Raw genomic sequence first — 26,469 nt, 5'->3', positions numbered from 1 at the left:
TTACGACCAAAAGGTAATTAATTTATGAGGACATATATTACAGTTAACATTAACTCTATACATACTATTACACCACAATGTGCACTTCACGTTCCACTACCGTTGGAGGATGGGAGCGAATAATCGCCCTCTTAAAGAAGATGATCAAGACAATGCAAAGATGACTTACTGTAATTACTTGATTGAATTGTGTGATATTTCATGCAATAATCCCCTTTTTTATGATGGCAACACCAATTCAGTCCTTGCTTTCTAAGAGGACAGAGAGGCAAAGAGTTTTTAAACACCCTCTAGCAGTTTTTTTTATTCTCCTCAAAACCACTTAAAATGGCAATAAGAAGTTCATTAAGCTTATGTGAACAGCCTGTGAATAGAGAATTAATGAGATGGAGTAACATAAAATTCAGAAAGATGGCTTATTTTATGTACAAACAGCACAGGAGATACAGACAGAATGCAGAATATGTTTTCAGACACAGAATACATGATGGAAAACTTCTATCTGTTAGTCCAACAACCCCCCAACCCCTATGCCCCTCCTCTCCATCCAATGTTCCCCAGAAACGACGCAATGTTCCATACCCGGCTTATGGATCAGACACTCCCCGGCTGTGGCAAAAATATCTCCCGCAACTGAAAACACATTGTTTGGTGTTCCACATACCGCAAATAGGGCCCGATCCCTCACTGGGGGGAAGCGGCCTACTCGGATGCACTTGGCTACGAGGGTCATAATTTACAGTAATGCAGGCACTTGTGTGTTGCCACTATCCCTAATTAGGATGATTCAGTCTCTGCCAAAGCATATGCATTATTTGTCGGTTACTTCCCTCTAAATGCATTCCCTCTCCGATCAGAGCACATTAGCTGTCTGCGACATTCACTTACAGCTTGTCTCCAGCTAATTCAGTGGCACTCTGACAGCCCCCCACCTCCCCCCCACATACACACACACACACACACACACACAACACACAACCATTTTGTCCTTTTTAGTCTGTCACAACTACTGTAAGACATTCCTTCCTCATTGTGCATCCTCATATTACGGTGACGTTCTTCAGCGGAGATTTGCAACTTCACGATGATACTTGCGTGTGGACTTCTTTTTTAGTCAATACTGCATCTCTCTCTCTCTGAAGCCCTTTGTGCAGTTACAGGGAGATGACAAGAGAATGGCTGAGTCTCCTTGCTGTTTCAGTCTCTCTCACCGTGTGTGAGTGTGTGTGTGTTTGTGTGTGCACGCGTGTGTGTGTGTGTGTGTGTGTGTGTGTGTGTGTATGTGCGGGCGTGCGCGTGTGTTTAAGTGTCTGTATAACTCTGTGTGTTGATGGCAAATGGTCCACTTAGACAGAGCCATTACTGCGGCTCTTGTAATGGGAACAAATGCAACAGCGGAGCCTAAGCAAAGCCTCCATACATCTTCCCCCCTCTCCTCATGAGACAACAGCAACCCGCGTCAAACCTGCATCACCCACTTTAAAGGCACTCCGACTAAATACCACTGTCAGGGTCAAACTCTCCGTCTCCCAATGACACACGTTTGCAACCATTCTCTTGGTGAGCGAGAAAGAAAAAGAGATTTAAACAATTTGAAAGGTTGTTTTGCCACAACAATCTCCAGCATCATTAGCCTTCCTATCTATCCTCCTTCCCTTGGAGGCTATCCCTATGCAAACCCATGTGTTAATCATCTGACATTTAAAAGCACCCTGCTTCTAATTATAGGCCGTTCATTTTCACTCAAAGCTACTGCACCCCATCCCCCCCCCCCGAGTGCCTATTGATCGTCCACTCCATTACAGGCCCCTGTGCGTCTGCACTGCCCATCAGGAGCCCAATGGCACTCCTCAAAAGTTGTAAGTGCAACCTTGGCACGGCTCAAAGATGTTTTTGTGCCTTCGCAGATGCACCTTCGGCAGCATGCTGGACGGATGCGAGTAATCCAAGAAAAAGCAGAAAACAGGTGTTACAAATGTACAGGCTCAGTGTGTGTGTTGGGGTGAGTTGGGAAACAAGGTGCACAATTGTTTGGGTTTTTTTGTTGTTGTTTTTTTTTTTTGCTTTTTCCAGGACCATGGCAATAAAAGCACAAACCTGTCTACTCCAACATATACTGTGGATAATGCCAAACTGAATCGTAGGACATTTTTCAAGCTTGATACATATGTAAACATTCTACTGAGATTACAAATCATTTTGAAGTTTATCATAAACCATGGTGTACAGCTGTGTTGGCGTGTGTATGTGTGTGTGTGTGTGTGTGTGTGTTTGTGTGTGTGTGTGTGTGTGTGTGTGTGTGTGTGTGTGTGTGTGTGTGTGTGTGTGTGTGTGTCTGTTATGAATAGCCAAACCCATAATAGACTTCAGTGCATAGGACATGAAGGCGAGATCTCACCTCATTTTCAAGTTGCCAGGCAGTGGTTGTCCATCATAAATGGAGACGATGTCAAAATCCTCCTCTAGAGCGAAGGTGTGGAAGGAGAGCTGTATCCTGTTCCGCTCCCCTGTCACAATGATCCAGGTGCAGTTAGCATAGTTCGGGTAGCCATGGGGAAAGCCTGGACTCTCTATGGTTCCATTGAGACCTTGCACTATGCCGCCACAAGGTTGACCTGCGAGGATGACAAAACACCAACATTTAAACCACAGCTTTAGCTTTCCACAATGCCACAGCACCTGTGAACACAGCACCTCTGCATACATTTTGCATTGACATCACACAGGCATGAGAAATCATTTAAATTAAAATCCAACACAATTACAATGCAAAAGAATAACTGCACACAGAATTTTGGTTTGAGAAACATAATTCTTCTCCTGGAAACCTTTGCAAAGGAGAGAGTTCAATTCTCAAAACCAACAACCTGAAGCAACTTTGTGCTGAGAGTGGGTCTATTTACACCGAAACTACTTTGAGGAATTCTAGTCAATAATTCCAGCATTAATTGTTAATGGGGTAGGAAAACACAGGCTGCCAATTAAAGGTAAGTCAGTGAATTTTCCTTCAGTACATTCATCAAGAAAGAGTTCCTATTTTGTAAATTCCAAAACGCTTTGACCTAATATATTTGACTCAGATTTAAAGGACTAATTTTAAAACATTCGCCACTTTTAAAAGTAACACAAATAAACCAACATGTGAGGTCCAAGCTACACAGCCCCCTGGAGAAATGGTCCCAGGAGTACATCACAGAAACATGCACTGAGTAATGCTGCTTATGCTGCATAATACTGTATTATTTCCCTATATTAAGTCCCTTACACATATCTGGAAAAGTAGCCTAACTGTTTAAGTAGGTAAGAATGTTGTGCTTGTATGGAAGAGAAGCTACTATGTCAACAACAGCTTGCCCAACAGTAAACCATACAAGAGGTTAGAGAACAATCAACTAAAGGGACCAAAAAGAAAGTGTATGTGTGCAGTGTATGGATGTGTTGAAAGTACTGACATTTATAGGATCTATAGGTCTTCATCCAGTCGAAGGAATTTAAACTTGAAATAGCTACAATTGTTGGTCAAGAATCTGTTTGCTTGTGATAGATGCATTTACCAAAAGCCCACTGTTAACAAAGAGATGCAACTACAAGTTTATATTAATGGGGTGCATCCCTCTACCTAACAGCATTTACCACCATAGATGGATTGTGTTTTGTGTCCTCTGTATGCAAATGAGAGCACAGTCTATTTGCATGTTGTGACATTTCTACAGCATGCTTTCTGAGCAGAGGACATTGATGGCTTTGGTCCCAGCGCAGCCCAGACTCAGTTGCGACGATGCGTGTTTGTGACAACGCTTTTTAGTTGAAGCAAGCGCAGTGGGAGGCCGTTCGGATACACGTGGGATCCGTCTAGGCATGCTACGGGAGAGTGGAAAAGTCCAGAGGAAATAGAAGAAGCAAACACCTCTGTCGTGGGGATGAGACCATACGACGTGTTGATCAAAGGCGTGTGTTGACTATAGGAAGTTCAAGTTGTCCTACTTTTGGGGGGAAAGTGACAAAAAGAAACTGTTCACAAAAACAGTAACAGAATTGGTATTGGTGACCAAAAGACTAGGGTCATTTGCCAAACACAGAGACTTTCTAATGAGGAGACACAGCACTCAAAAAATCCTCCATAGAAATGCATGGGGTTAGTTTGTAACGCCAATATGGCAGTTGTCTACACATATCCCACCCCTTCAACAACAACAGTTCGACATGTGAATATATTGTGCATGTGCTGTGTTGTGAATACATCATGCCAATCATGAGTTGTGTTCTCGCCGCTGGAGCAAGGTTGGTGTCGTAAAGCCTTGCACATGCGCATTTCTGCCAAAATAGATGCCCAAAGTGCCCAAAAAGCATTACAATATGACTGCTGAGTGGAGGGACTTGCCTAAAATGACTTTGCTAAACATTACTGAGGCTAAAACTTGAATCTGTGGACTCATCATCAATTTGTATGAGATATATCAATATAAATAAAAATTCAGTTATAGTTTATGTTATATTGACATTGTTACTGGTGTGTAACACCATCATTTTAAGTACTGTATGTAACAGTACATTGACCCTCAGTGTTCAGACCCTCACCCTAACCCAATATAACTGCTTATGGAGGTATATTCTGTTCCACTACATATTGGCTACTTTAATTTCCAGCCCATTGACCAAGGTTTATACATTGTTTTTGCTAAATTTCTTCATGAGGTTAGTAATACAAGGGGGCTGGCTATACATGGGAATCCATTTATTTTCTTCATCCATCTTCCTGATTAAAGCATGATCTGATTCTGATTTATTGGGCTATTGGGCACTGTAGCTATGGGTACAGTCAATAGACTTTTTTTATTATTATTACTATTATTATTTGCATACAACTCTCAGTTTATACATGGCGTGTGTAATGCCCAGAATATTACTGTACTGTATGAAGGTAGTTACTAATGTATATAACTAAGAGACATATATTAAGTCCTATGACAAATTCATATCATAATTACTCTCACTATCATAAATTACATAAAATAACAGAAAAAAGGCAACAAAAACTCTACACCGCAATGCCACCTTGCTTATCCAGTGAGCCACGATGGTGCACAATCAAACACATCCAGCATCAAAGTTAGAACCACCAATAAGGACCATATTCCAGTCAATATAATTGATTGCAAACTGTCTGTGTATACATAGGCACAAACATATTTGTCAATGGGTTCTTTTTGCGGCAACCCCTGCGGAAACATGGAGAGGTATGGTTTATATTCATGCAATGTTGGTCACAATAGTAATTTGCATGCATCGCGTCCACTACACAAATGGGCTAACAAGATTTGGACGTTTGGAGCAGCCATGTTGATTTGTTTGGGGAGTGCAAAAAGTCTCCATAGTCACAACACCACTGTCGCCAATCAGTGTTCATCAGCCAATCCACCAATTCATTTGTTGTTGTGAATAACTTCACAACCTCATCTTACTTCCATTTAAGTCTGCATGCAATGTTATGAAGTGACAGTAATTAACCCATTAAAAACGCATTTACAATCCAATGTGAACTGTAACAATCACACAGGAAATTAGCAATCAATGATGCATGCGAGAGGTTAATGAGGGCTACTTTCTTAAGGAGAAATTGACGCTGAAACCCCTCAAGCTTTAGCAAAATAAATATTGTGTAGCCAATATAATGCAGGAAAGGATTACACAGCTAAATACAAATCTGCAAGTCCCTAAAATGTAAAAATTGAGCATCAATTACAAGTAATTCAACTTTTAAAAAAAACTTTGCCCAAATGTACATGCTTTGTGACAGCATGACAGCAAATTCTAGATAATTATATTTTTACTCTCGCCGAACACAGATGGAGTAAACCATCTCTCCAAACAGCTGATGTTCGATGAGTACACAAAATATGGCTGAAAACATCCAGACTGTGATCAGATGACGCTGGCTCTGTTCAAACTGTAGGTTTAAAAGCTTGGCAACCTGCCAATGCTGCTGTGTCAACAAAATAGGATTTAGTTGGGAATTTGTTCATCACTTGTTCGTGAGCTATGAGTAAGTTAATAAAGTGGGCAACACTACCCATGAACATGACCCCTTTGTCATAAGACAAACACAATCAAGTCATATTGATGTCATGGCAGATGTCATATATTATCCTGATGATTGTCACAGCATTAGTCATAACATTAGTTGGGTAATGCTTATACAACATCACAATGCCTTATAAATGCAGTCATGTCTATTTATACATAGTTAAATAGATATGTCAGATGTTATGATGTGGTATAAATGCTTTATAAACATGTATACCGGTAAATATGTTTATAATGCTTTTTGGATATTGAGTTTAGATAAAATGATGCCAGAAATACCCATGAGAGTGTGATTTTGTAATGTGGCCTAAGCTGTTATGGTATCTGTCATTCTGAGAGTGGTCAAGAAAGATTACAGATAATGATAATATGACACAATACAAGATTGCGTTACTTGATGATTAATGGGAGACCAAGGCATGTTCACAACAAGGTTGTGGCTTATGAAGCAGATTGCAAGCATTGCTTGCTAAATAACTTTATTATGTGTGTCCAAAAAGAGAAAGCGGTGCATAACAACTGCAACATCTGTTGACTGTCGACAGGATCAACAAAAATTACTTTAACCTTACAGATTGTACTTCCGCTAATATCTGTACTGTGAATTTCTTGCAAATCAAATTTACAAAATAATGTTGCATAATGCATTATTTGGGATTTTTTTTATGATGAAGTATTCAATTCATCTGTCTGCTCAGCAAAGCTCTGATTTATTGCAAATTAAATACATTTATGGATTGGATTCTTTGCCCTGCATGTGAGTCTGCCCTTGTGTACTAACCTTGTATTCTGAAAGATGAACTACATCTTAATTGTCCTACCAATGGTATTGATTTATAGGTGTTATCACCATGTTGGTGCTCACCAGGTTTCTGCTCATTTCTTTGAGAGAAAGACCAAAGTGGGGGTCACGCACTGGAATGGTTTACACTGGGGAAGAAAAACAGGCTCATAATTTCATACACAAAATTAAAAATGACATTCATGATTAATGCTTTGTTGTCTTCAACAACAAAGAATGGAAGAATGTTGGAATGTTGGAAGAATTATCACACTGCAGTAAAATAGAGCTACAAAAAATAGATGTATCTGTCAGCTGTGTCTCTGTTAATAATGCATTTAATCAGATTGGGCATGCCTATATAATTGCATAGGGTGACACAAAATGGCATTAAAGGCGAAATATGTAGTTTTGAGTGCCAAAAATGCTTTGTGACTGCGTTTGGCAAGGCTAAAAAAACAATGTACATGTATGTTGTTGAAAGGCCTCCATGCTAGTTTTTTAACTTGATATAACAGCTTCGAAGTCATTCTGATGGATGGTAAACAAACTTGTTGAAACTTGAGAATCATACGCTCTCTACAGCCCTAGCCTGGCTGGCTACAGAGAACCAGCCTTTCAACCTGCTTGCCAACATCCTGGAGAATCACAAATTGCTTTACAGTTTATTTATTTATATTTATGAAACGTTATATAAGATCATTGTTATGAAGGCTGCTTTTCTGAATTTACCATGAAGCTCTGTCTGTCCAAATTGACTTGATTGAAGGTTATTGGCATGATTGAAGGTTATTGTCTTGCTGGTATATCAGAAAGACATGATTCTCCTTCCTACTGCATCTATCAGCTAGCAACAGCTGTCAGATTGCTTGTCAACAGTGAGCTTCTCTGTGGCTACTCATTCTTGAGTCATGTTTTATGTTTCATGCCAGCAGGGATGGATTACTGCACGGGCCTACCGGGCCCAGGCCCAGGGGCCCAAGGGGTCAGGGGGCCCTGAAGCCCAAGCCTTTGCATGGAATCACTGCCTCAATATCAACAAATCAGTATGTAGGCTATAAATCTGATTGAATTAAAGTATTGGCCATCACCAAAATGCACCAGAATACAGTTCTGGGGGAGGATGCCCAACCCCCCCCCCCCCCCCCCCCCTCCCACATATGTGACAATGAAAGTTCATAATCCGTCCATGCATGCCAGATGTTTAGCAGGAAATTATAATAGCGTAGTATGGCGTTTTAGGCGTCTAATCATAATGACAATTACAAATAGCAAAGACATGGCAAATCCACTTTTGCACGAATATCTTGATTACTCAGGCAGTGTCACTGAGACTGTTGTATAATGTGTTATTATATTAATTAATTCCAGAGTTATGAAGAATACTGTTTTTTAATCTATTTTTGCAATCCCTGTGTAAGAAAATGCTTTTGTTACTGCTATCTTATTCCAGAATTTTGCCAGGCACAGAAACAGTAAGAAGCAAAATTTCGGCGTGTGTTGCTTTAACCCATGGAAAAGAGGATTTCTGCTCTGGGTGACTGTTTAGTCACTTACTCCACTGAGAATTCAGCACAATAGCAACCAGAGAAATGCCCAGCACAATGTTGCTGAGCCACACATTCTGCATGCTCTCTCTCGTCCCACTTGTTCCAGGCCAATACCACCCACTAATTACGCATACAAGTGCAAATGCCTTGAGAGGAGTTTTTGACTGGCTATTGTTAATTAGACTTTTGTTTAAAAAAAAGCTTCAACAGTTAACTCAGACCCAAGAACACATTTAATCTACAGCACTTTACTAAAGCTCCTTCTGGTGACCAGAGGCAGAATGGGTGCATCTTCATAAGTGTGGTCAGTGACGATGGATTGAATGTTCTTGCTTTTTTTAAAAGATAGCTGCAAAACCACTGAGCAAACCATTGACATGTTTTTTTTTCATTTAGTTAATTGAACCTGGGTTACCAACAACAGGCACCATTAACAAGCAAGAAACACGTAAATCAACTGAGTTCAAGAGATGCGTGAGATTCTGTTAATTGCAATGTTACTACTTGACACATCATGATCCATTGCTACAGAGTGCTTCATATCACATGGAAAGTGCACCTTGAAGAAGCCTTACCTACCTACTGTAATAAAACTACAATACTGCACAACATATTGTGTTAGTCCAACAAATCTTAGATTCTTAATAGATTTTAGATAACTTCTACTGCCCCTAAGTGCTGGACTTTGTAATAAATTTGGGTGCCGCAAACCTACAGCCTTGTGCTCAATGACCATAGCATTAGGCTAATAGTCCCTTAACGTATGGCCTGTTATACCTCATGCCCACTAGTATGTCAAGAGGAAGGCACAGAAAGAGTTGTTTTAATGACGTTCAGTTGGCAACAGTCCATTGCAGCATATGCAAGCATAGTATATGTTTGGCCTAGGCTCTCCAGGGATTGAGATGAAAATCTTAATATCAATACTCTGGTCAAAGGAGGGTTTAATCAACTAAATGTAGCACTCACTCTGTGTAAGCTGGCATAATAGGCTGTGCAGTAATAAATACAAGTAGAGGAGTCAAAATGTGGTTAGAAAACACATGGTGGTGTATTTGTAATACTGTATAGGCCTACTGATGTGATCCGCAGGCAGTGGGGGTAAGTATCCAGTAGCCTTCCTTCCTGAAAAGTCCTTTGGAGAATGAATCTTTTCATTTTATTCACAATGGGTATACGGTATGGCTGATCACCTCAGTTTTGTAATGAGATCTAGCAGAGTGCTAAAGAATATGTTTTGGGACTTAACACACTTATAGTACTATCAAAAGAGAATTAATTGGGACAACAGTGAAATAAAGTCTGCTTAGATATTGTTCCAGTCCTTTTAATCATCTTATTTATTGCTCTTGGCTGCTTAAGTGGTGTGTTCAGTTCACTTATGTGTTTGCCTGTGAGTATTAGTATGTTTGTGTGTGGTGAGTGTGAGTGTGTGCGTGCATACGTGTGTGCGTGCGTGCAGGCGTGTGTGCATGTGTGCGTGTGTTTGTATGTGTATGTGTGTGTGTGTGTGTGTGTGTGTGCATGTGAGCAATGCCTCATGCATGAAAGTCAACAATCAATTGTTGTTTTTTTTATTTATGCAGTCTTTGCCTTTTCCTTGCGGTGATTTACGACAAATGGATTTTACTTGTGTTCAAAAATGCAACATTAATGTACAAACAAACCTTTAACCCGTGCTTGCTGTTATAGCCCACATTATCAAGATGTCCTTTTAGCACTGTGACCAAGGCCACAGGTTTATCAAAGCAACTCGGTGACCACTCCTCCAACAAGCAGGAAGAGGTGCACAGTGATACAAACATTGTGTGATTGTGTGCAAGCTCGAGTGGAGGTTTCTGAAGATGTCATGCACCTATCCTGAAACACCTTGGCCATGCAGCCCACTCCCATGTTAAATTGAAGAGAGCCCCCTTCCATTCCACTGCTCCCAGAGTGCCTTCATCCAAAGAGAAAAGACAGAAGAAATGCCCTGCAGTGCTTTTGAGCTTTTGAGTGCTCTAAACAACAACACACTCTCCCTCACAGAATCTGTCTGTCACTGTACCATGCTCTGTCCATCTCTCTCTCTCTCTCTCTTTCAACTTCTCATTCTCTATCTCTTTTTCCCTCTCTAACCACCATCCCTCTGTCTCTGTGTCTTTTTTTAGCTGTATCATGCTACAGTAGCCCGCTTGTTATTGGTGTCTGTGAACCTTACTCATAACCTAAGCAAAGACTGTGATTTAAACACACACACACACCCACACACAACACACACTCACACACACACACACACTCACACACACACACGCACACCCACACAACCAACACACACACACAAACACACACACACAAACACACACACACGCACAACACACAACACACACACACACACACACACACACACACACACACACACACACACACACACACAAACACACACACACACACACACAACTCAGTATTTGTACAGTATGTGGCCTGGTGCTCTGCCTGCATACATGCTGACTGTGTGCAGCGATAGGGACACTGAAGGCGCTGATTAAAAGGGATCCCTCGGAGATGTGCGCCGGGAGAGCCTCCGGCCCTTTCATGGTGCTGTGTGTCAGACAAAACATGACACAGGGATGCAGGCCTCACATCCTCTGTCTTTAACTATACTTACAACAACAGGGAACCACTGCAATAAACAACAACAACAACAATAATAACACATAAATACCTGATACACCGTTTTAGAGTATATGTACATACATAGAAACTAAAATATTGAAAATAAGATATTGAAACATAAGAGTGAGGCAAGAGTGTTTTGAGAGGAATTGAGAACACAGCCTTTCTGTGGTGCTGTAATGCTGTGGTATTTCTGTGTTAAGACATACTTAATGGCATCTGTGCAAGTTAAATTCTTTGAGAGATAAAGTAAGCTATGCATAATTCATTAGCTTAATGTGACATTTGGGTGGAAGGAGTCCACACCTAAAATAGGACACATCTCGGTTTGGTTCCTGCAGCAGCACCCGCCACACCCGAATCATTTAGATCATCACAGCTTCTTTGTTTCTGCTCACAAAGTTATATGCAGACGACAGTTACTGATGCAGGCGTGAGCTCACCAACATGAAGGTTTGCTGCAGGTCACAGCACCCCTCCACTCCTGCAATTCAGCAACTTTGATACACCTACTGGCTATGCAAACCAGAGGAACACAGCCCCCATTTACAGACAGATCAAAAAGATGTGTAATTACAATATTATAGAGCGATTACAATGACCATTTTGGATTAGAGATTGACAGATTGCAGCCACAGTTCATCTTGGCCGTCGTCTCTCTTGACTAAAGTTGCAATAAAGGCTCCTTTTAATCCTTGGTTTCCATGGTTACATCAGTTATAGTTCTGTGTAATTCTGCACTAAATGCAATGGTTGGTTGCAATGAATTATGCAATGGTTGGTTGCAATGAAATAAAATAAGCAGACATATTTGAAAAATAAAATAAATAAATAAATAAATAAAACATTGATTTAAATTGTCTTGCAATTAGCAAGCAATGTCAGGTCACTATCATTACACTCAGGTCTCCAATTTCTTGGGTTTGTGTTTTTGTTGTCTGGGATAATCAATCTTTATTCCAGACAATTTTGTACCATTTTAAGAAATAGAAAGAGCAAACACATTTCAGTTGAGAAAACACTGCCTTCTCAGAGTTGGCCCAACATCATTTTCACCCAGCACACATCAAACACTGGCAACAGGCTAATCAATAATTAAATCACCGGTAGAAGTGTGGGTGGAGATGCTTATTTTTTAAGAAATTGGCTCGTTACTTGGCTTGTGAAATGAGCCGTAGACGTCCTCATGACAGCGCGGTGATGATGTTTAAGGCGATACTAAATAATGCATGACTGACGAAAACAAAGGACCGGCGGGCTGCGAGCAGTCGAGGCAGAGATGGATGCCATTATATCCCCGTCATTTCCTCTCGCATGCACCCTTCCATTCCATCCCTGGCACAAAAAAACACCTCTGCGTTTGTTAGGATTTATGGAACACGCCCTCGTCACTGTTGCTTACTGAGGGGATCGCGTACAAATGCAGTAAACAAATTCCCCTCACTCTCCCTCTCCATCTCTCTTTCTCTCTCTTTTGCTCTCTTGCTCCCTTCTTCTCTCCCTCCCTTTCTACCTCCCTCCCTTCCACCCCTGAAAGGGGCTCTATGCAACCTATGGCCATCTAGCCAGCATGCAAACACATGACTAACAGCCTGAACAAAATTCTTATTGACCACAATTTGTAAAACTGACTGTTCAGCACACATTACCTCACTGGAGACATCTTCCAGATTGCAATAATGGGCTCTCTTTTAGCCAGATCATCTGAATCAATGACTCAAGTGCAGAAATGAGAGAACATAACTAATTCATGGAAAACAGAACATGACGACAGCAGCATATATGACCAAACATTGCAAAATTACAGCACACGTGTAAAAACGCAACGCAACAGAGACTTTCCTACCTAAAATTATACCTAGATAACCAATAGATTAATAATTTATGCCATAAGTATGGCATAAAAGCATACAGTAGGACTGTGGAGCAGAGCACATCCAGTTGTGTCCCAGACTCTGCCACTCACTTTCTATCGACTCTGTGGCATCTCTCAGGTAGAGTAAAAAAGTGCTTGCGAGCTACGCATTAATCAATAGTTTGAACTCCCCCGCATCAAAGTGTGTTTAAAGCAATAGAACTGCTATAGCAGTCAGCGTGACAAGGGCGCATGGCAAGATAAGAGGGGAGAACCTTTGCCAGAACCAGCAGCCAACTAAGCTTGATTGGATTTTGTGTCAGATATAAGTGCCAAAAGAATGTAAGCAGAGATACGCAGCTGAGTCGCTGTGGCTGGAATGAAATAAGAAGCCCTATCAAACGGCAGGAAGGCTAATCCTGATACCGCCACGCAAAGTTTGGTCAAAGTAGGAGAATAGGGGAGGAAAGGGCCCAGAACAAGCATAAATTATATAGGGATTAGCTGATCTGAACCGATGAAATTGAAAATGGATGGGAAAAGCTGTGGGTCAACTGCCAAAAAAAGATTTAAAAATTTACATTATTATGTTGACATCCATTCTAATTATTACAAAGATATTTTCATAAGCTGACTAATTCCTGTTTCTACAAGAGCACATTGCTATTCATGAATTTGCTTACCCTATCAAATGTTCTCAGAGGCTTTGCATGTCAAGTCCTGCACCAAACTTCTAAGTATCTGACATTGCTCCTTAGAGGTGACCAAAAAGTAATGACGAGTTACCCCAGTCTCTAAAGGTTTGGCTGATACGTTCCAAAAGGTAGCTTTTTACTGTTTACTGTCAGTGTTTTGAGGACCAGGACAAGAATAGCTACCGTTTTATGGCTATGCCTATAATTTTCCTCAGAGTTGCTATTAGCAACACTTTTAAGGAGTAAGTGAGCTCTCTGGCTTTGGCTAGATTCACACAGAGAGAAAAACAAAACAGTCTCGGGGACTGTCCTGGACTCTATAATCAGCTAAATCGACTCAAATTTAAACACAGCCTGGCCGTATTAATCACTCTGGAACCTTCCAAACACATCTCCATCTCCGCCTGCCAATGACTTAACGTGTGGACACCACTCATAGGAGGGAGGAGGCGGACTCCCACAGAGGCCAAGTCTGGTGGAAGACAGCAACAAAAAAAAACCCATCATCACTTCATTTTCATCACAGCATTTTCATTCCTCGGAAATATCACACAGAAATGCTGTGGCTCTTATTTGTTGTTTAGCACCATTTTTGATACTGATATTTGCATTAGAAAGAATACTCATTGTACAACTTAAGGCTGTTTGATTGAGTGTGCATTCCCATTCATACATTACTCAGAAAGATTAATTTGTAAGTTGTAAGTGGTTTTAATTTAGGAGAACTGTGTATGAATTATGTATTCAGCTATATGTCATGATTGTACAAGTGTTAGAGACAATTTATCAATAACAAAATATTATTCTCAGCTACTGTACTGGATTAGCCTCGGAATACCCATACGAACCGTTGGCAAATTTGGGATTTGCTCTGCAGGTCCGTCTGGTCCGCCAGGCCAAGAGGCCATTGAAGCCAATTTCCAATGTCCCTAAAACATGGGCACACAAATACAATCGCTAATCTGGCATGGACGTGTATTTCTTTGGAATTAAGTAAACAACTGTGTTTAAAGCCTTAGTTTACAAGATTGCCGCACTTCTGAAACGATTTGTTAAGAGTTTAATGCACCAATTTAAGATTAATTTCACTGCAAGTTATGCCCCTGCTGGAAGTCGATGAACCTTTGCCAGACCCACTCTTAATCTCAACTGAGAAGGGTTTGGTGTCAATGAGGCTAGTACTGTATACAAAAAGTATAAAATCGCAACACATCACTATAGTGTCCAAATCGGGGTAGTGTGATTAATTGAGCAGTCCCTCATACAGATAACTCACTAAGATGGGTCTGAACAGTGGAAAATCGCAAGACTGTTTTGCTGCTGTCGTTGTTCTGTTTGGTTTAACAAAAACACTAACATTTAGACTTAAAAATGTCTGTTTGTAGAGCAATTACCTACTTTGTCTTTGAAAACCTAATATGTTGCTTCCTTATATAACCCTCTGGTATATTGCTTCGTTTTGTTTTGTTTCAATGACATAAATAGGACTTTAACAAGACTAAGCCAAAGACATCAGACACAAAATAAAAGTGTAATTTGTTAAATGCTGTATGTCTACTGAATTTGTGAAATTATTTAATCCTATAATATCCTACACAAAAACACACACACACACACACACACACACACACACACACACACACACACACACACATACATACACACAATCACTACCCTAACCGTGATGCCCCTCAGCCTTCAAGCTTTTTAGTCATCAGAAATTCAAGGGGAGCAAAGCATCGTTGTCAGTCGTCTCATCAAAGAGAGCAAGGGGAGCATTTGTGGAGGACTTAAGCACACTCCTGAAAGGCTGTCATTGAGCAGCACTGTGGTGCATGACGCCGCATGTTTTAGAAATGATCTCCCCATCAACATGGTGTCAGAACTGACATCATTACCCACCACGCATAAAATGCACGCTGGCCTGACAAAACGCAAAAAGGCAGCCAAGTGACTTCAACACTGCACACAGACAGGAAGCAGGAGCGAGAGAGTGTGAGAGAGAGAGAGAGAGAGAGAGAGAGAGAGCAAGCAGACATAACAGCCACCCGAGCACAAAAGCATCCATCTACAAGCAAAACAAAACATCGTTTCCAGGTCATCAGCCAAGCATGTCTATAAGGTTATAGGATGGGGATTTTTTTTTTGGTCTACTTCCTGCTCTTTTTTTGGTCTTCTTCCTGCTCTTTTTTTGGCTCAAGTCTATATTCCAATCAGTCCCTTCAGTACGATTTAGGTAAGTCACTAATCATTTGCAACACCCTCATGCCAGTTGGTCGTCCAGTGCCAGCTCAGCCGCTTGATGGAACAAAGCTGTCAGCTGCCTGATTGATCTCCCCTGTTTTCCCCTCTCTTCTCCTGGATATTATTAATCAAATGTGCACACAGGAAACAAGCATCATTCGCTGCTTTCCGTGCATAGGTCACTGTGTCAGCACTTGCATGCTATAGATTGGCACTGGGTTACCAGATGGCAGAGTGCCACAGCCCTGCACTGTTCATGTGCTGCAGAAGTTCAAACTGAAGATTGGAGACCCTTGGATTGCTTTGGCACATACATTGACATATACCACTATGCTTATGTATTTTTAAAGTACCAGTGAAAGATAACTGCTGACTGATCCCGACTTTTGCATTACATGCACTACTTCCTCCAGTCTAGATAAGATAATTGATTTGAATGATTCTTGAGATATCAATGTCGTTTTGGCCAACTTAAGTTGCAGACTTTATATCTGACTACTACTATCACTACTACTATTCCAACTACTACTATCACTAATACTTCTTGTACTACTAATATTAATAATAAATAATTATAATAATACACAACAATAATAATAATTCAAAAAAGTTCTAACAAGAGCCCAATGTTCTATAAAATCAAAAATATAACAGCAAACTACCCAAAGAGGACACTGATCTGATGTACCTATCATTTATTTGATACAAAATGTGCTTATATGGAGCATTTGTAAGACTCTCAAATGGTCTGAATGCTGCCTCAAGGACAAACTGTCTTTTAAATTAAATCAAAGTTAAAACATAGAATCTGAATTTCAACAAACAAAAATTATTCCAATAAATTTCTGACAGTATACCAAGAGAGCACAGCAACCTCGGGCATGAATGGGATCTATTTGTTGAAGAACTTGAACAGAAAAATGTTCAAGCCATAAGCTTATTTGCTTGGCAAGTTCAAAGTCTCTTGGCCTTTTCTACCTGACTGAGACACCACTGATTTCTTTAGTCTCTGATGACTAGAACATCTTGATAGAATAGTATAATTACTGTAATGTATCAATAAATAATTACCAGTAATCAATAAATGAGGAACATGATTAAATTAGCTAGTGATGATCACAGTATCCTAACAAGGTAATTTATCAAACAGGAAAGGTGACACAACAAGTAGATGATTGTACATTATGCCTCTTATTACACAGCTTCTCAGAGAAATCAATAATCTGAGCAATAGCACCGGCCTAAATAACTTCTTACTTTAAAATGTCTTACTTTAAAATAATTACTTTAACATAAGCTCACTATCCCATGACCAAGAACTGCCACGCACACACTTGTCTGTACAACAGTTTGTTATGTACAGTAATATCCAAATATGAAACCTTCAAATGTTTTTCACTAACACATTAGAATTGCAGTTAATGCTCCATATTATCCATTAGCTAAAGTACAACAGTAGCACTCAGAGAAAATATTTATTACGCCTTATTGAGTTTATCATCCTTTATGTGCATATGTAATGCAAGTTACAAGTTATATTCAACCTGGGAATGAGGCTGCCACTTGAAATGCAATGAGAGCAAGAGACTGAGGCGTCGGCGGTACATGTGCATGGCTTGCCTTGATCCTGCATCGATCCACGGGGCCAAATCAAAACAAACCAGAGTGCCTCATATCAACTCAACTTCTCAGAGGACAACGTAAAAGTCAATAAACACAGCACCTCCCTGACTGACAACTTCAGTCTGGAATCAAACATCTCTGGCAGAGATTGGATTACTAGACATCTAGGCGACCATGGTCACTTGTCTCGTGGATTTACATGCAGACTGAGAGATACAGCATGCTATTGCAGGTCTTTTTTTTTTTTTTTATGACTAGCCTTGAACTAGCAGAATGTGAGGCTATGCAGTAGGCTAATATCCCTATGAGATAATGATGAATATTCCACAGTTTGAGCAATTGTGAGAAAGGTGAAGACTCCTTGAATATTTTCTTTGCAAAAGGCTACTGTATTGTGCACAATAACCTTGAATGTGTAACTTGAGTGTATTTAAAATGTAAAATCCCATTGATACAGATATCACAGAATCACAATCCACCCAGGGCTTACAAAGCAAAATTAGCTCCACCGTTAGCTCCTGCAGGCTGACACTGAAGCAAGAACAGAGAGGCTGATCAATGCACATGGTCCCTCCCTGTTCAATATCAGAGTGAACAAATAAACAAATTTTTAAAACTTTGTGGGTGTATAATGGTGGCATGACTTTGGTTTACCTTCAAAGGGTACAAACCTCTTTGCTGTGAGTCATCCGGGTAGTGTTATTATTATCATGTACTGAGAACATGCTGTTGGAGCAGACAGGCCCTGTGGTTTCTATTCTCGGCCTTGTGCAGGTCTAATGCATGCAATCACATACACTCAGATTTACAATGCCACCTTTGATATTTATGGTGCAAACCGAGCTGAAATGTCTTGAACATCACTTCACAGAGATCAGACTTTATTTCAGTTTAATGCCGTGTTTATAACCTATCTTTTTTTTCTCCCACCTCTCCAACGGAATACAGAAAGGTTATGAGGAATGGTGTCCTTGAAGCCACCCTTGGAAAAACTCAGACTGTGGCATCTTGACAGGGATTTACTGTTATTCTGCTGTTGTGCTCCCCAGATATATTTTTTCTGGCTCTAATGTTATGCTTCACCCTGACAGCCACACAAACACAGCAGCTCCAGGTTCTTTTAGTGGGAGCGCAGCAAAACTTCATCACTGACCTGTACAACTGAAGGTGGATGCATGGCAAGTTATGTAGAAAAAAATATTTGTAAGAACATACTGTATACAAATGTAACTAACTTCATCAGTCTGTCTGCTTCATATTTGCATTTACTGACGATTGTGCCTATAGTGAAGACACGCCTCGACCATTTGCAAATCAAGTCTTTTGTCATGTACAACGACCCAGCTTTTGTCTTATGCCAGACTTCACCATAGGTGGTCGGCGCCAATTAAGCACGCATATGTCCAGGGCGTGTCTGAACTTTTCCACTGGAGTAGACAAAGACCCTGCTAACAGAATATAAGGCTGTGAGAAACGACAATCGGGAGGTGACTTGAGGCAACTTGTTTCATGTTTCTCCTCTGAGCCGGCTTGTAATAAACCTGGGAACGTTTCCCTTTCTTAACACATCTCAGTTCGGTTTTGCTTCCACGTCATTTGTAATTTTCACCACAGTTTCACTAAACAGACACTGTTTAGTGAAAAAAGGCACTGGTCAAATTCTTTCAGGGCCCATCAAAAATCTCCATCAACTGAGAGACAATGAATATCAAACAATATCTCACCAAACTAGCAACAAGAAGAAGTAGCCTGAAGATTGGCAGGATTTGTTTATATATAGGTCAACTATGGTCAGGTTTGTTGAATAATTAATGCTGCTATAATGGGCTTCTTATTTTAGCTCAAAGTTGTGTTACATGTTACTACCCTTTGTCATCAACTAGCTCTTTTAATTTAGGACATGTAACAACATGGATGTATATGTCAATAAAGAGACATCATGAAATAATTTGCCACTTTTGAAGCATGTCTCATGGTGCATTTACACTATTACGTAAACCCCAGTATCTGGGGAAAAGCCTCAGACTTTTGTTTTGCTTGTTTGTTTCCATCTCTTAGGCTATGGCCCAAATGGCCCCAGTTCCCTAAAGCATGGCAGGGCCGAATCAGGGCTGAATGATAGACTTCTGTAATGGTAAACAACAAGACGATAAGGGACCGCTCGTTATTTATAAACGGGGTCACCGGAGGAAAATAGGGGAGGGTCATGTCTTTTTATTCTTTGTTGAGGGGAGGGTCACCTAACTTTTTTTTGTCTAGGAGGGGGGGTCACCCATCTTTTGTATTAATGAAAACAGCAAAAAATCAAAGTGGCTTGTTTGATTGTTGATTTCTGTCGCCATATAACATTCTCTTTCGTTCCATAGCTCTGTCAACATTGAACAATGAAAATAAGGGAGATTTCCCGGGTTTCTCACGCAAAATACGGAAAATGTCAACATCCGTCCCCATTAACGTTGGAAGGGTTGGAGCAACAAAATAGCCTACTTTATTCACGCCTAACAGCCTATATCCATTTGGTCAACTTTATTTATTTCAGTCTTGCACTTTAATTTAATGTTTATTGTCTATGGCTATGTCTATAGTATGTCTATGTCTGTATTTAAAGCATGTCTATGTCTGCATGGGAAAGTAAGAAACGAAATTTCAATTCTTTGTATGACCAGTGCATGTAAAGAAATTGACAATAAAAGCCGACTTGACTTGACTTGATCCAGCCCTAAAAAAGCTACATTTAACTTTGGTTTACTTGTAGTTTACCGTGTAGCCTAGCCTAACTTTAAACAGTGTGCATGCTTATAAAGCATACTTGTGCTTCATTCATCCACACATCCAGCTCCTAACGTTTTGACAAGCATTTCTACCAATTGACCTTGTTCCTGCCCATCTCTAGCTTTGCTGTCTCCATCCTTTCTGTTTTTGTTGTTTGCAAAAAAATATATAGTAGGCCCTATTTATTGGTAACCAGCAACAAGTGCAATTTGTTAATCGCTGTCATTCTTTCTCCTGCCAACAAAAATGTGTTACGTTCCAAGTAGCAGTGCGTTTTTCTGCTTCATAAAGTTGAACAAATACATTGGTCATATAAATAGCCAGTTTATGGTCTACAGTGTAGAGTTGGTAAGTTATGGTAGACCAACTTGGAATGAATATACTGGGGGATTTCTTTGGCTCTTAGCCTGGCAGGTGCGCACGTAGACATAGCCTACAGCCGAACACTGCAAGCGCCAATGAATCGTGCTCTCACGACAACCACGTCGTTAACTTAAATAGGCCTACTGTAGGTTAACATCACTCTGACTTCGCATTCAAGCAAGAAAAACGATGATTTGAATACATCTGTTTCTCTGGAAGGGCAAGGGGTAACAACAGGACAACACAGAGACAGGCCAGAATGCAGGACTAATGTTATGAGAGTATTACAGTAATATGCGTGTAACTCATTTTTTTTGGAATATTTTTACCTCAATTCTTACACATGGCACCTTTAAGTGAATGACGTGAAAGTGAAAGTAAGACATTCGAAAGGCCAACGAAAGTTAAAGGAATTATCCTAAAATGCACTTTAGATCAATTTACGGATGATTGGGAGTACATACGTTGAGTTGACATCAAAATCATGTTATTCGGATGTGTTTTGAGAAAGTTAGATTTTACCGTTTTTAGTCAAAACTCGTTAGCCTGGAAGTGACCAGGGCATGTCATTTCGCTGCTACAAAACGCTATTTTTATACCTCTTCTACAGTTCCAAACAACATTACACTCACGTGGTAGTGAGTAGAGGGTCCCTAAAGCCAAACCGAAGTATCCCGAGGTCTTTATGTGGTCGGATAGAGAGTCCAGAATGAATTTCATCAAGCCAGTACCTTTCCAGAAATGTTGCTGTTGCAGCTGGCATCTTTAGGGGAAAGTCCGTAGGAGTCGATTGCCTAAAGTGCATTTTACTCCGGATAATTCCTTTAAGGTTGGTTTTGGTAGTACAAATACTTTCACCACAAAAACTGGTGCTCTAAATAGCGATTCTGTTGGCTTTGAAAGGTTCTCTTATTGACGCATTGAACTGCAATTTGGATTAACTTCTGCTTTTACAAGGCGGAAGTATGTAGGCGCAGAATAGACGTGCGCTTTCAGGAACAGTCTTTGTATTGCGGAATACATAATTAGGCGCTCTTTACTCTTCCCCTCCCATCTTTTTACGCTAAACTCCCACTTTCCCCTGGATCCTCCCATGAATGCATATGCATGACATGACAAACGCAATCTGACACTTTCAGCTCCTGCGACAGGCAGTTTGCGCTTTTACATCATTGCGGCCTGTTTGTACATACCTCGCAATGATTTTACACGCACATTGCGAAACAAATACGCCTGAAGTGGGCGCAAAAGCGTTAGTACATCTGGCCCACAGTGTTTACAGTATGACCAATATAGCCCTCTAAAAATACTGCCAAACAGTCTTGCATCAACACCATTCATTGGAAAACCACATATGCATTTAAATGAACTAACATATCTGGCCAACATTATAACTTGAAGTGTGAAGACAGTATCTTTCATCAGTACAGGTTTCAAAGGAAATGTAAAACATAAGAAGGGTTTCTGTAATTCAAAACAAAAAGTGACAAAAAGTCAACTAAACAAATTTCCATCGGTCAGCAGTAAACTTATTACAGGCGTGTTTGTGCACAATCCTTCTGTATGTGTTTAATTATGGCTTAGCACATTAAGCCATATCACCATCAAAGGATCTGCTGGCTCTAACATTATGTTTCACCTTGAATGGTTTTGTGTTATACTGTGCATTTAATGAATGAATATGGTCCATTTTACAAATGACTATAGAATGGGTAGTTGACGCAATCCTATCCATCCTTCCACAAGGCAACCCCAGATTAAATATATGAAATGAAACATCTATAATATCTGCTTTCTGTTGTACCTGATCACTAGAATATGAAGCCTGCAGATAAGATCTAAAATTATATGCATCAATTCCTCTATAAATCACTTAAGTCTCCCCTGAAGAGTGCCTGAGTTATTCATTGCAATGCTGAAATAACGCTATGTAAAATTTCAAAGAGCATATTCCATCCAATGAAGGTCTGAGTGAGACAGCACACTATGACTATGGCTTGATAGCACTAATTTCTGAGGAATATGTCACAACATGTTGCTCTGGTTGGGGTTGTTGTGATGCGGTGCCTTTGGCCATCTGCGGCATCTCTGCCCAGGGCTCAGGGGATTACAGTCTCTGCCATGGGAATTTAGCCTCTGATGATTAGGTTGCAGCTCCAAAAGTGCAAATGAGCTAAGTGATTTCAGTGCATTTTCCAGCAAAATGTATAAGTTTAGACTGGTTATAAATCTTTTTCTTTTTTTCCTTCTTTTTCTTCTTTTACTTTTTAATGCTATACGCTGTGTTGTCGTCATGTGTGCTGTGTGATTGAGGGAGGAAATAAAAGGAGTAAGTTTATTTGGCTGATTCGGGGGACTCATTTTAATAAGCATGTGGGAGTTTTCTAATCCTACTACTGTCAGTCAGAGATAAATCAAAAAGACCCCAGATTCTTTCATATTTAAATGAGGAGATAAATGCACATAACATTTCTTTCAACACAAGTTTCAACATTGTCGACATTCTTCAGCTTGTGACCTATATATACTTCCACTTATTTCGAATCAACTCATTACCTCCAGAAAAGAAAGTCATGCCCAGATAGCAGACAACGCTGGCCCAGATCTGGCTATGATCTGGCTCTGTGCCTCACAGTAGACATCCGGGTGAAAACAAAAGACACACATGCATCAGCTTTAAAAAATGTATTCACACGCATGCAGCTTCCCGCGTGATAATCTAGAAAAAGTTTTAAAAAAACACACCATAGGCGACTGCACTAAAATATGAAGTTAATTATTCGGACATTAAATTGTGCTATACTGACACAGTCTAATAATCGGTAAATTAATGCCAAGCACTCTGGGGAAGCATTCCTGGTCCTCCTCTTGCTCCAACCCTAGTATCCTCCACACATTAAATAGATTGAGTGTGCTAGGGTGATAAAAGAAACACTATCCTTTCTGATGGAAAAAGAGGATGTTTTTTTATTTTTGGAGGGTATCGGACTGAGTCAAGAGCTGCCTGTGGTGTTCCCCCGTGTAGTATTTATGACCCCACCCCGACCCTGCTGTTCCTCTATCACTCCAACCAATTAGCCAATTAGTAGGCCAAAGACAGGTTAGCATTAGCTATGCTACAGCAACTACATGTGAGGCGTTAAGCCCTGCTTTCTTTTTTCAAGCAAGCTGCTGAGTGGGAGAGTGAACTGTTTCTGAACTGTGGTGTGTTATGGTCAGAAAGCATGTAGAGTTAATGAATTGTGCCCTCCTGCTGGTCTCGCCTTTGTGGCCCAGAGGTGATATGTCCCAAGGCCTTCTGGCTCCCAGCCCTATCTTCTGAGGTGGATCAAGCCTAACACTTCAAATGCAGGTCCATACCATGTCACGTTTCACTTCCCAGGGAGACACACAGTAGGCTACAGAATGCTAGCAACAACAACACCAAGCACAAGTGAATCAGACAGTGAGTCTGTGGGCAGAAACAACAGTTTGATGTTTGCTTGCAGATGCCCTAGGAGGGGATGACTAATGTCATATTTACATCATAATGGTAGATATTTCCTAGTATGCAGAACTTCAAAATGCATAGCCCAAGTCTGTGAGTGTCTTAGTATTATATTATCTGAAATGCTACTATTTACGTACATCTGTACAATATGTGGTAATAATTAAAATATCAACAAATAATTATTCATTCTGTCCCTCATTGAAATTAATTTTAAAATGTCAAACATAAACATTTACAAAACAAATAAATTGAACCATAAATAAGTTATCTGAGGCTTTTTGCACTCTCTGGCATTTATGTGATATCTCCAATACCTAAACAGTATTGAACATCCCTTGTTTCTAAGAATAGAATATGTGTGACTTCAAATGTTTCCATACGTGGAGTGCGGCTAATCCATGATATAGCCTGTTAATCCTAATCCACCATCCAGAATGCTCCTTTGAACCTTTTAATCAGCATGGAAGTGGATGATTCTGATTGCACCACATCCTATGACATCCACACATCCTTGATGGATCAACAGTCAGCTACTGGAGGTCACAAAAGATACACGATGAAAAACGCTATTTCAAGGTCCTCCCATTGTATATTTTTCTCAGGCATAATGCGCAGAGCAATCTCCCACACAGTTGAGGTGTCTTGTATTCCACCAACAAGCACCCACACATACACCACCATCTATAAATATTCTGCCAGGTTATATAAACAACCAAATTCTGTTGACAGTGCAACATGGTTCTGATCCCCTTTAGATTGCTGTTGGGTCAAACTGCCGTGCTGTCCTTGCAATTCAATCAACGGAGCAAAGCCGAGGTTGTGAGCGAACAAGGTTGCTTTGTATGTTTACCTTTTGTTTTGTTGTTGATAAATCAAAACTTTCAAAATTTCCAGATAATAAAGGAAAAATTCTCTCTCTCTCTCTCTCTCTCTCTCTCTCTCTCTCTCACTCTACCACCATGAATCTGCACGCCCCTGACACACATTTAAATAAACCCAAGCTCAAGAGGGGGGCAGCCCTGTGCTTGCTGTCCTCCCACACCCCCCGCCCCCATTCACCGTCCCCCTGTCCCCCAGCAAAGTGAATCAATCAGAGCAGGGTTCAATCCACAAACACAATTCTGACACCCTGACCCCTCCGCCTCGCACAGGTCAACTCCAGCGTGCCGTCGGTCTATAGCGCCAGCATGCTCAATATCTATTCTCCTGCACACGCTGACGCTGTGCACCTCATCTCTCTTCATCACCAGGCAGGCTGGCTCTCCTCTCCTTGTGGTCCCCTTCCCTCTCCGACCACCACCACCGCAACCCCCACCATCACCATCAGCAGCATCCATTTAGCCCCTAAAGAAAAACAAACACATCCATACAGCTGGCACCGGGGGAACTTCTCCATCAAACCCCTGCTTTTTCCGGGCTCTTCCGTCAAGCCACCGCCACACTGCCCTCTCACTCTGACCCATGTAACATTATTACTCCTCTGTGGGTGGATGTTGTGGGATATCAAAGCGGAGACCGTGTGTCTTTGATATCCCATAATCTACTGTCAGGGAGGAACATATGAACCATGCTGAGTGCCCCCCCCCAAACGTCTGGCTCACGCTTCCCACAAATTTCATGGGCAAGTAGCTCTGGTATGTGTCAGCGAGATTAGTCAGATATACCATAGACTAGAAACCACATGATATTACTTTATTAATAGTAGAGATTTGATTCAAATGGAGAGAATGTAAGTAGATGAGTTCATCATATGTTTCAAGTACCTTTATATGAGCTGTAGGTTTAACTTTGTTAAAGTAAACTAATACTAATTGCTACAAAATGTGATCAGGAGGTTGTGATTCACTAATGTACTGTACACTGCATTGGGAGAGGACTCTTAGAGATCAAAGTGTAGGATGAGTGTTTACGTCTCTGTACGGCCTGCAGAGAGAGAGAGCGAGAGACAGAGAGAGAGAGAGAGAGGGGCTTAAACAGGGCAAATGTCTGTCAGCCCAAACCCACTCCATGTTAATATTGAATGAGCTTATTTTTCATCTGTGCATGCTAAAACCAGCTGCACTGATGGGACAAAAAGATATGTGAGCTTTCTGTATGAACAGTTTAAAGGTGAGAGTATTCCTTTATCAATAGGCCTCACTAATAATGTATATATTCAGTTATTCCAGCTATGTAGCCATGGTTGCAGTGTTAAAACTGCAAATGGTGTTGAATCTGCAGTCATAACTCTTAGTCACCTCTATCTCTCATAACTTTATCTTATCTATGGTATGATGATGATAAATTAATTAATATAAGGAATATAATATAATTAATTAATAAAGGAAATAAGGAATAATAAATAATTCAATTTAATT

The 26,469-nt window shown here is 40.5% G+C and overlaps 1 protein-coding gene across 1 annotated transcript in view; it reads right to left on the bottom strand.

The window, feature by feature from the left end:
• The window catches only part of LOC121685425 (CUB and sushi domain-containing protein 1-like), a 295,334-nt gene that overhangs the window by 213,169 nt on the left and 55,696 nt on the right, over nucleotides 1-26,469 (bottom strand). Inside the window, exon 2 of the mRNA XM_042065939.1 lies at nucleotides 2,399-2,615. Coding sequence (XP_041921873.1) covers nucleotides 2,399-2,615 — 217 coding nt within the window. The remainder of the gene's footprint in view (nucleotides 1-2,398; nucleotides 2,616-26,469) is intronic.

This window comes from Alosa sapidissima, chromosome 16 (assembly GCF_018492685.1).
Source record: "Alosa sapidissima isolate fAloSap1 chromosome 16, fAloSap1.pri, whole genome shotgun sequence".
Classification (NCBI taxonomy): domain Eukaryota; kingdom Metazoa; phylum Chordata; class Actinopteri; order Clupeiformes; family Clupeidae; genus Alosa; species Alosa sapidissima.
Note: the sequence above shows the minus strand (reverse complement) of the source record. Positions and strands in the feature narration are given on the sequence as shown.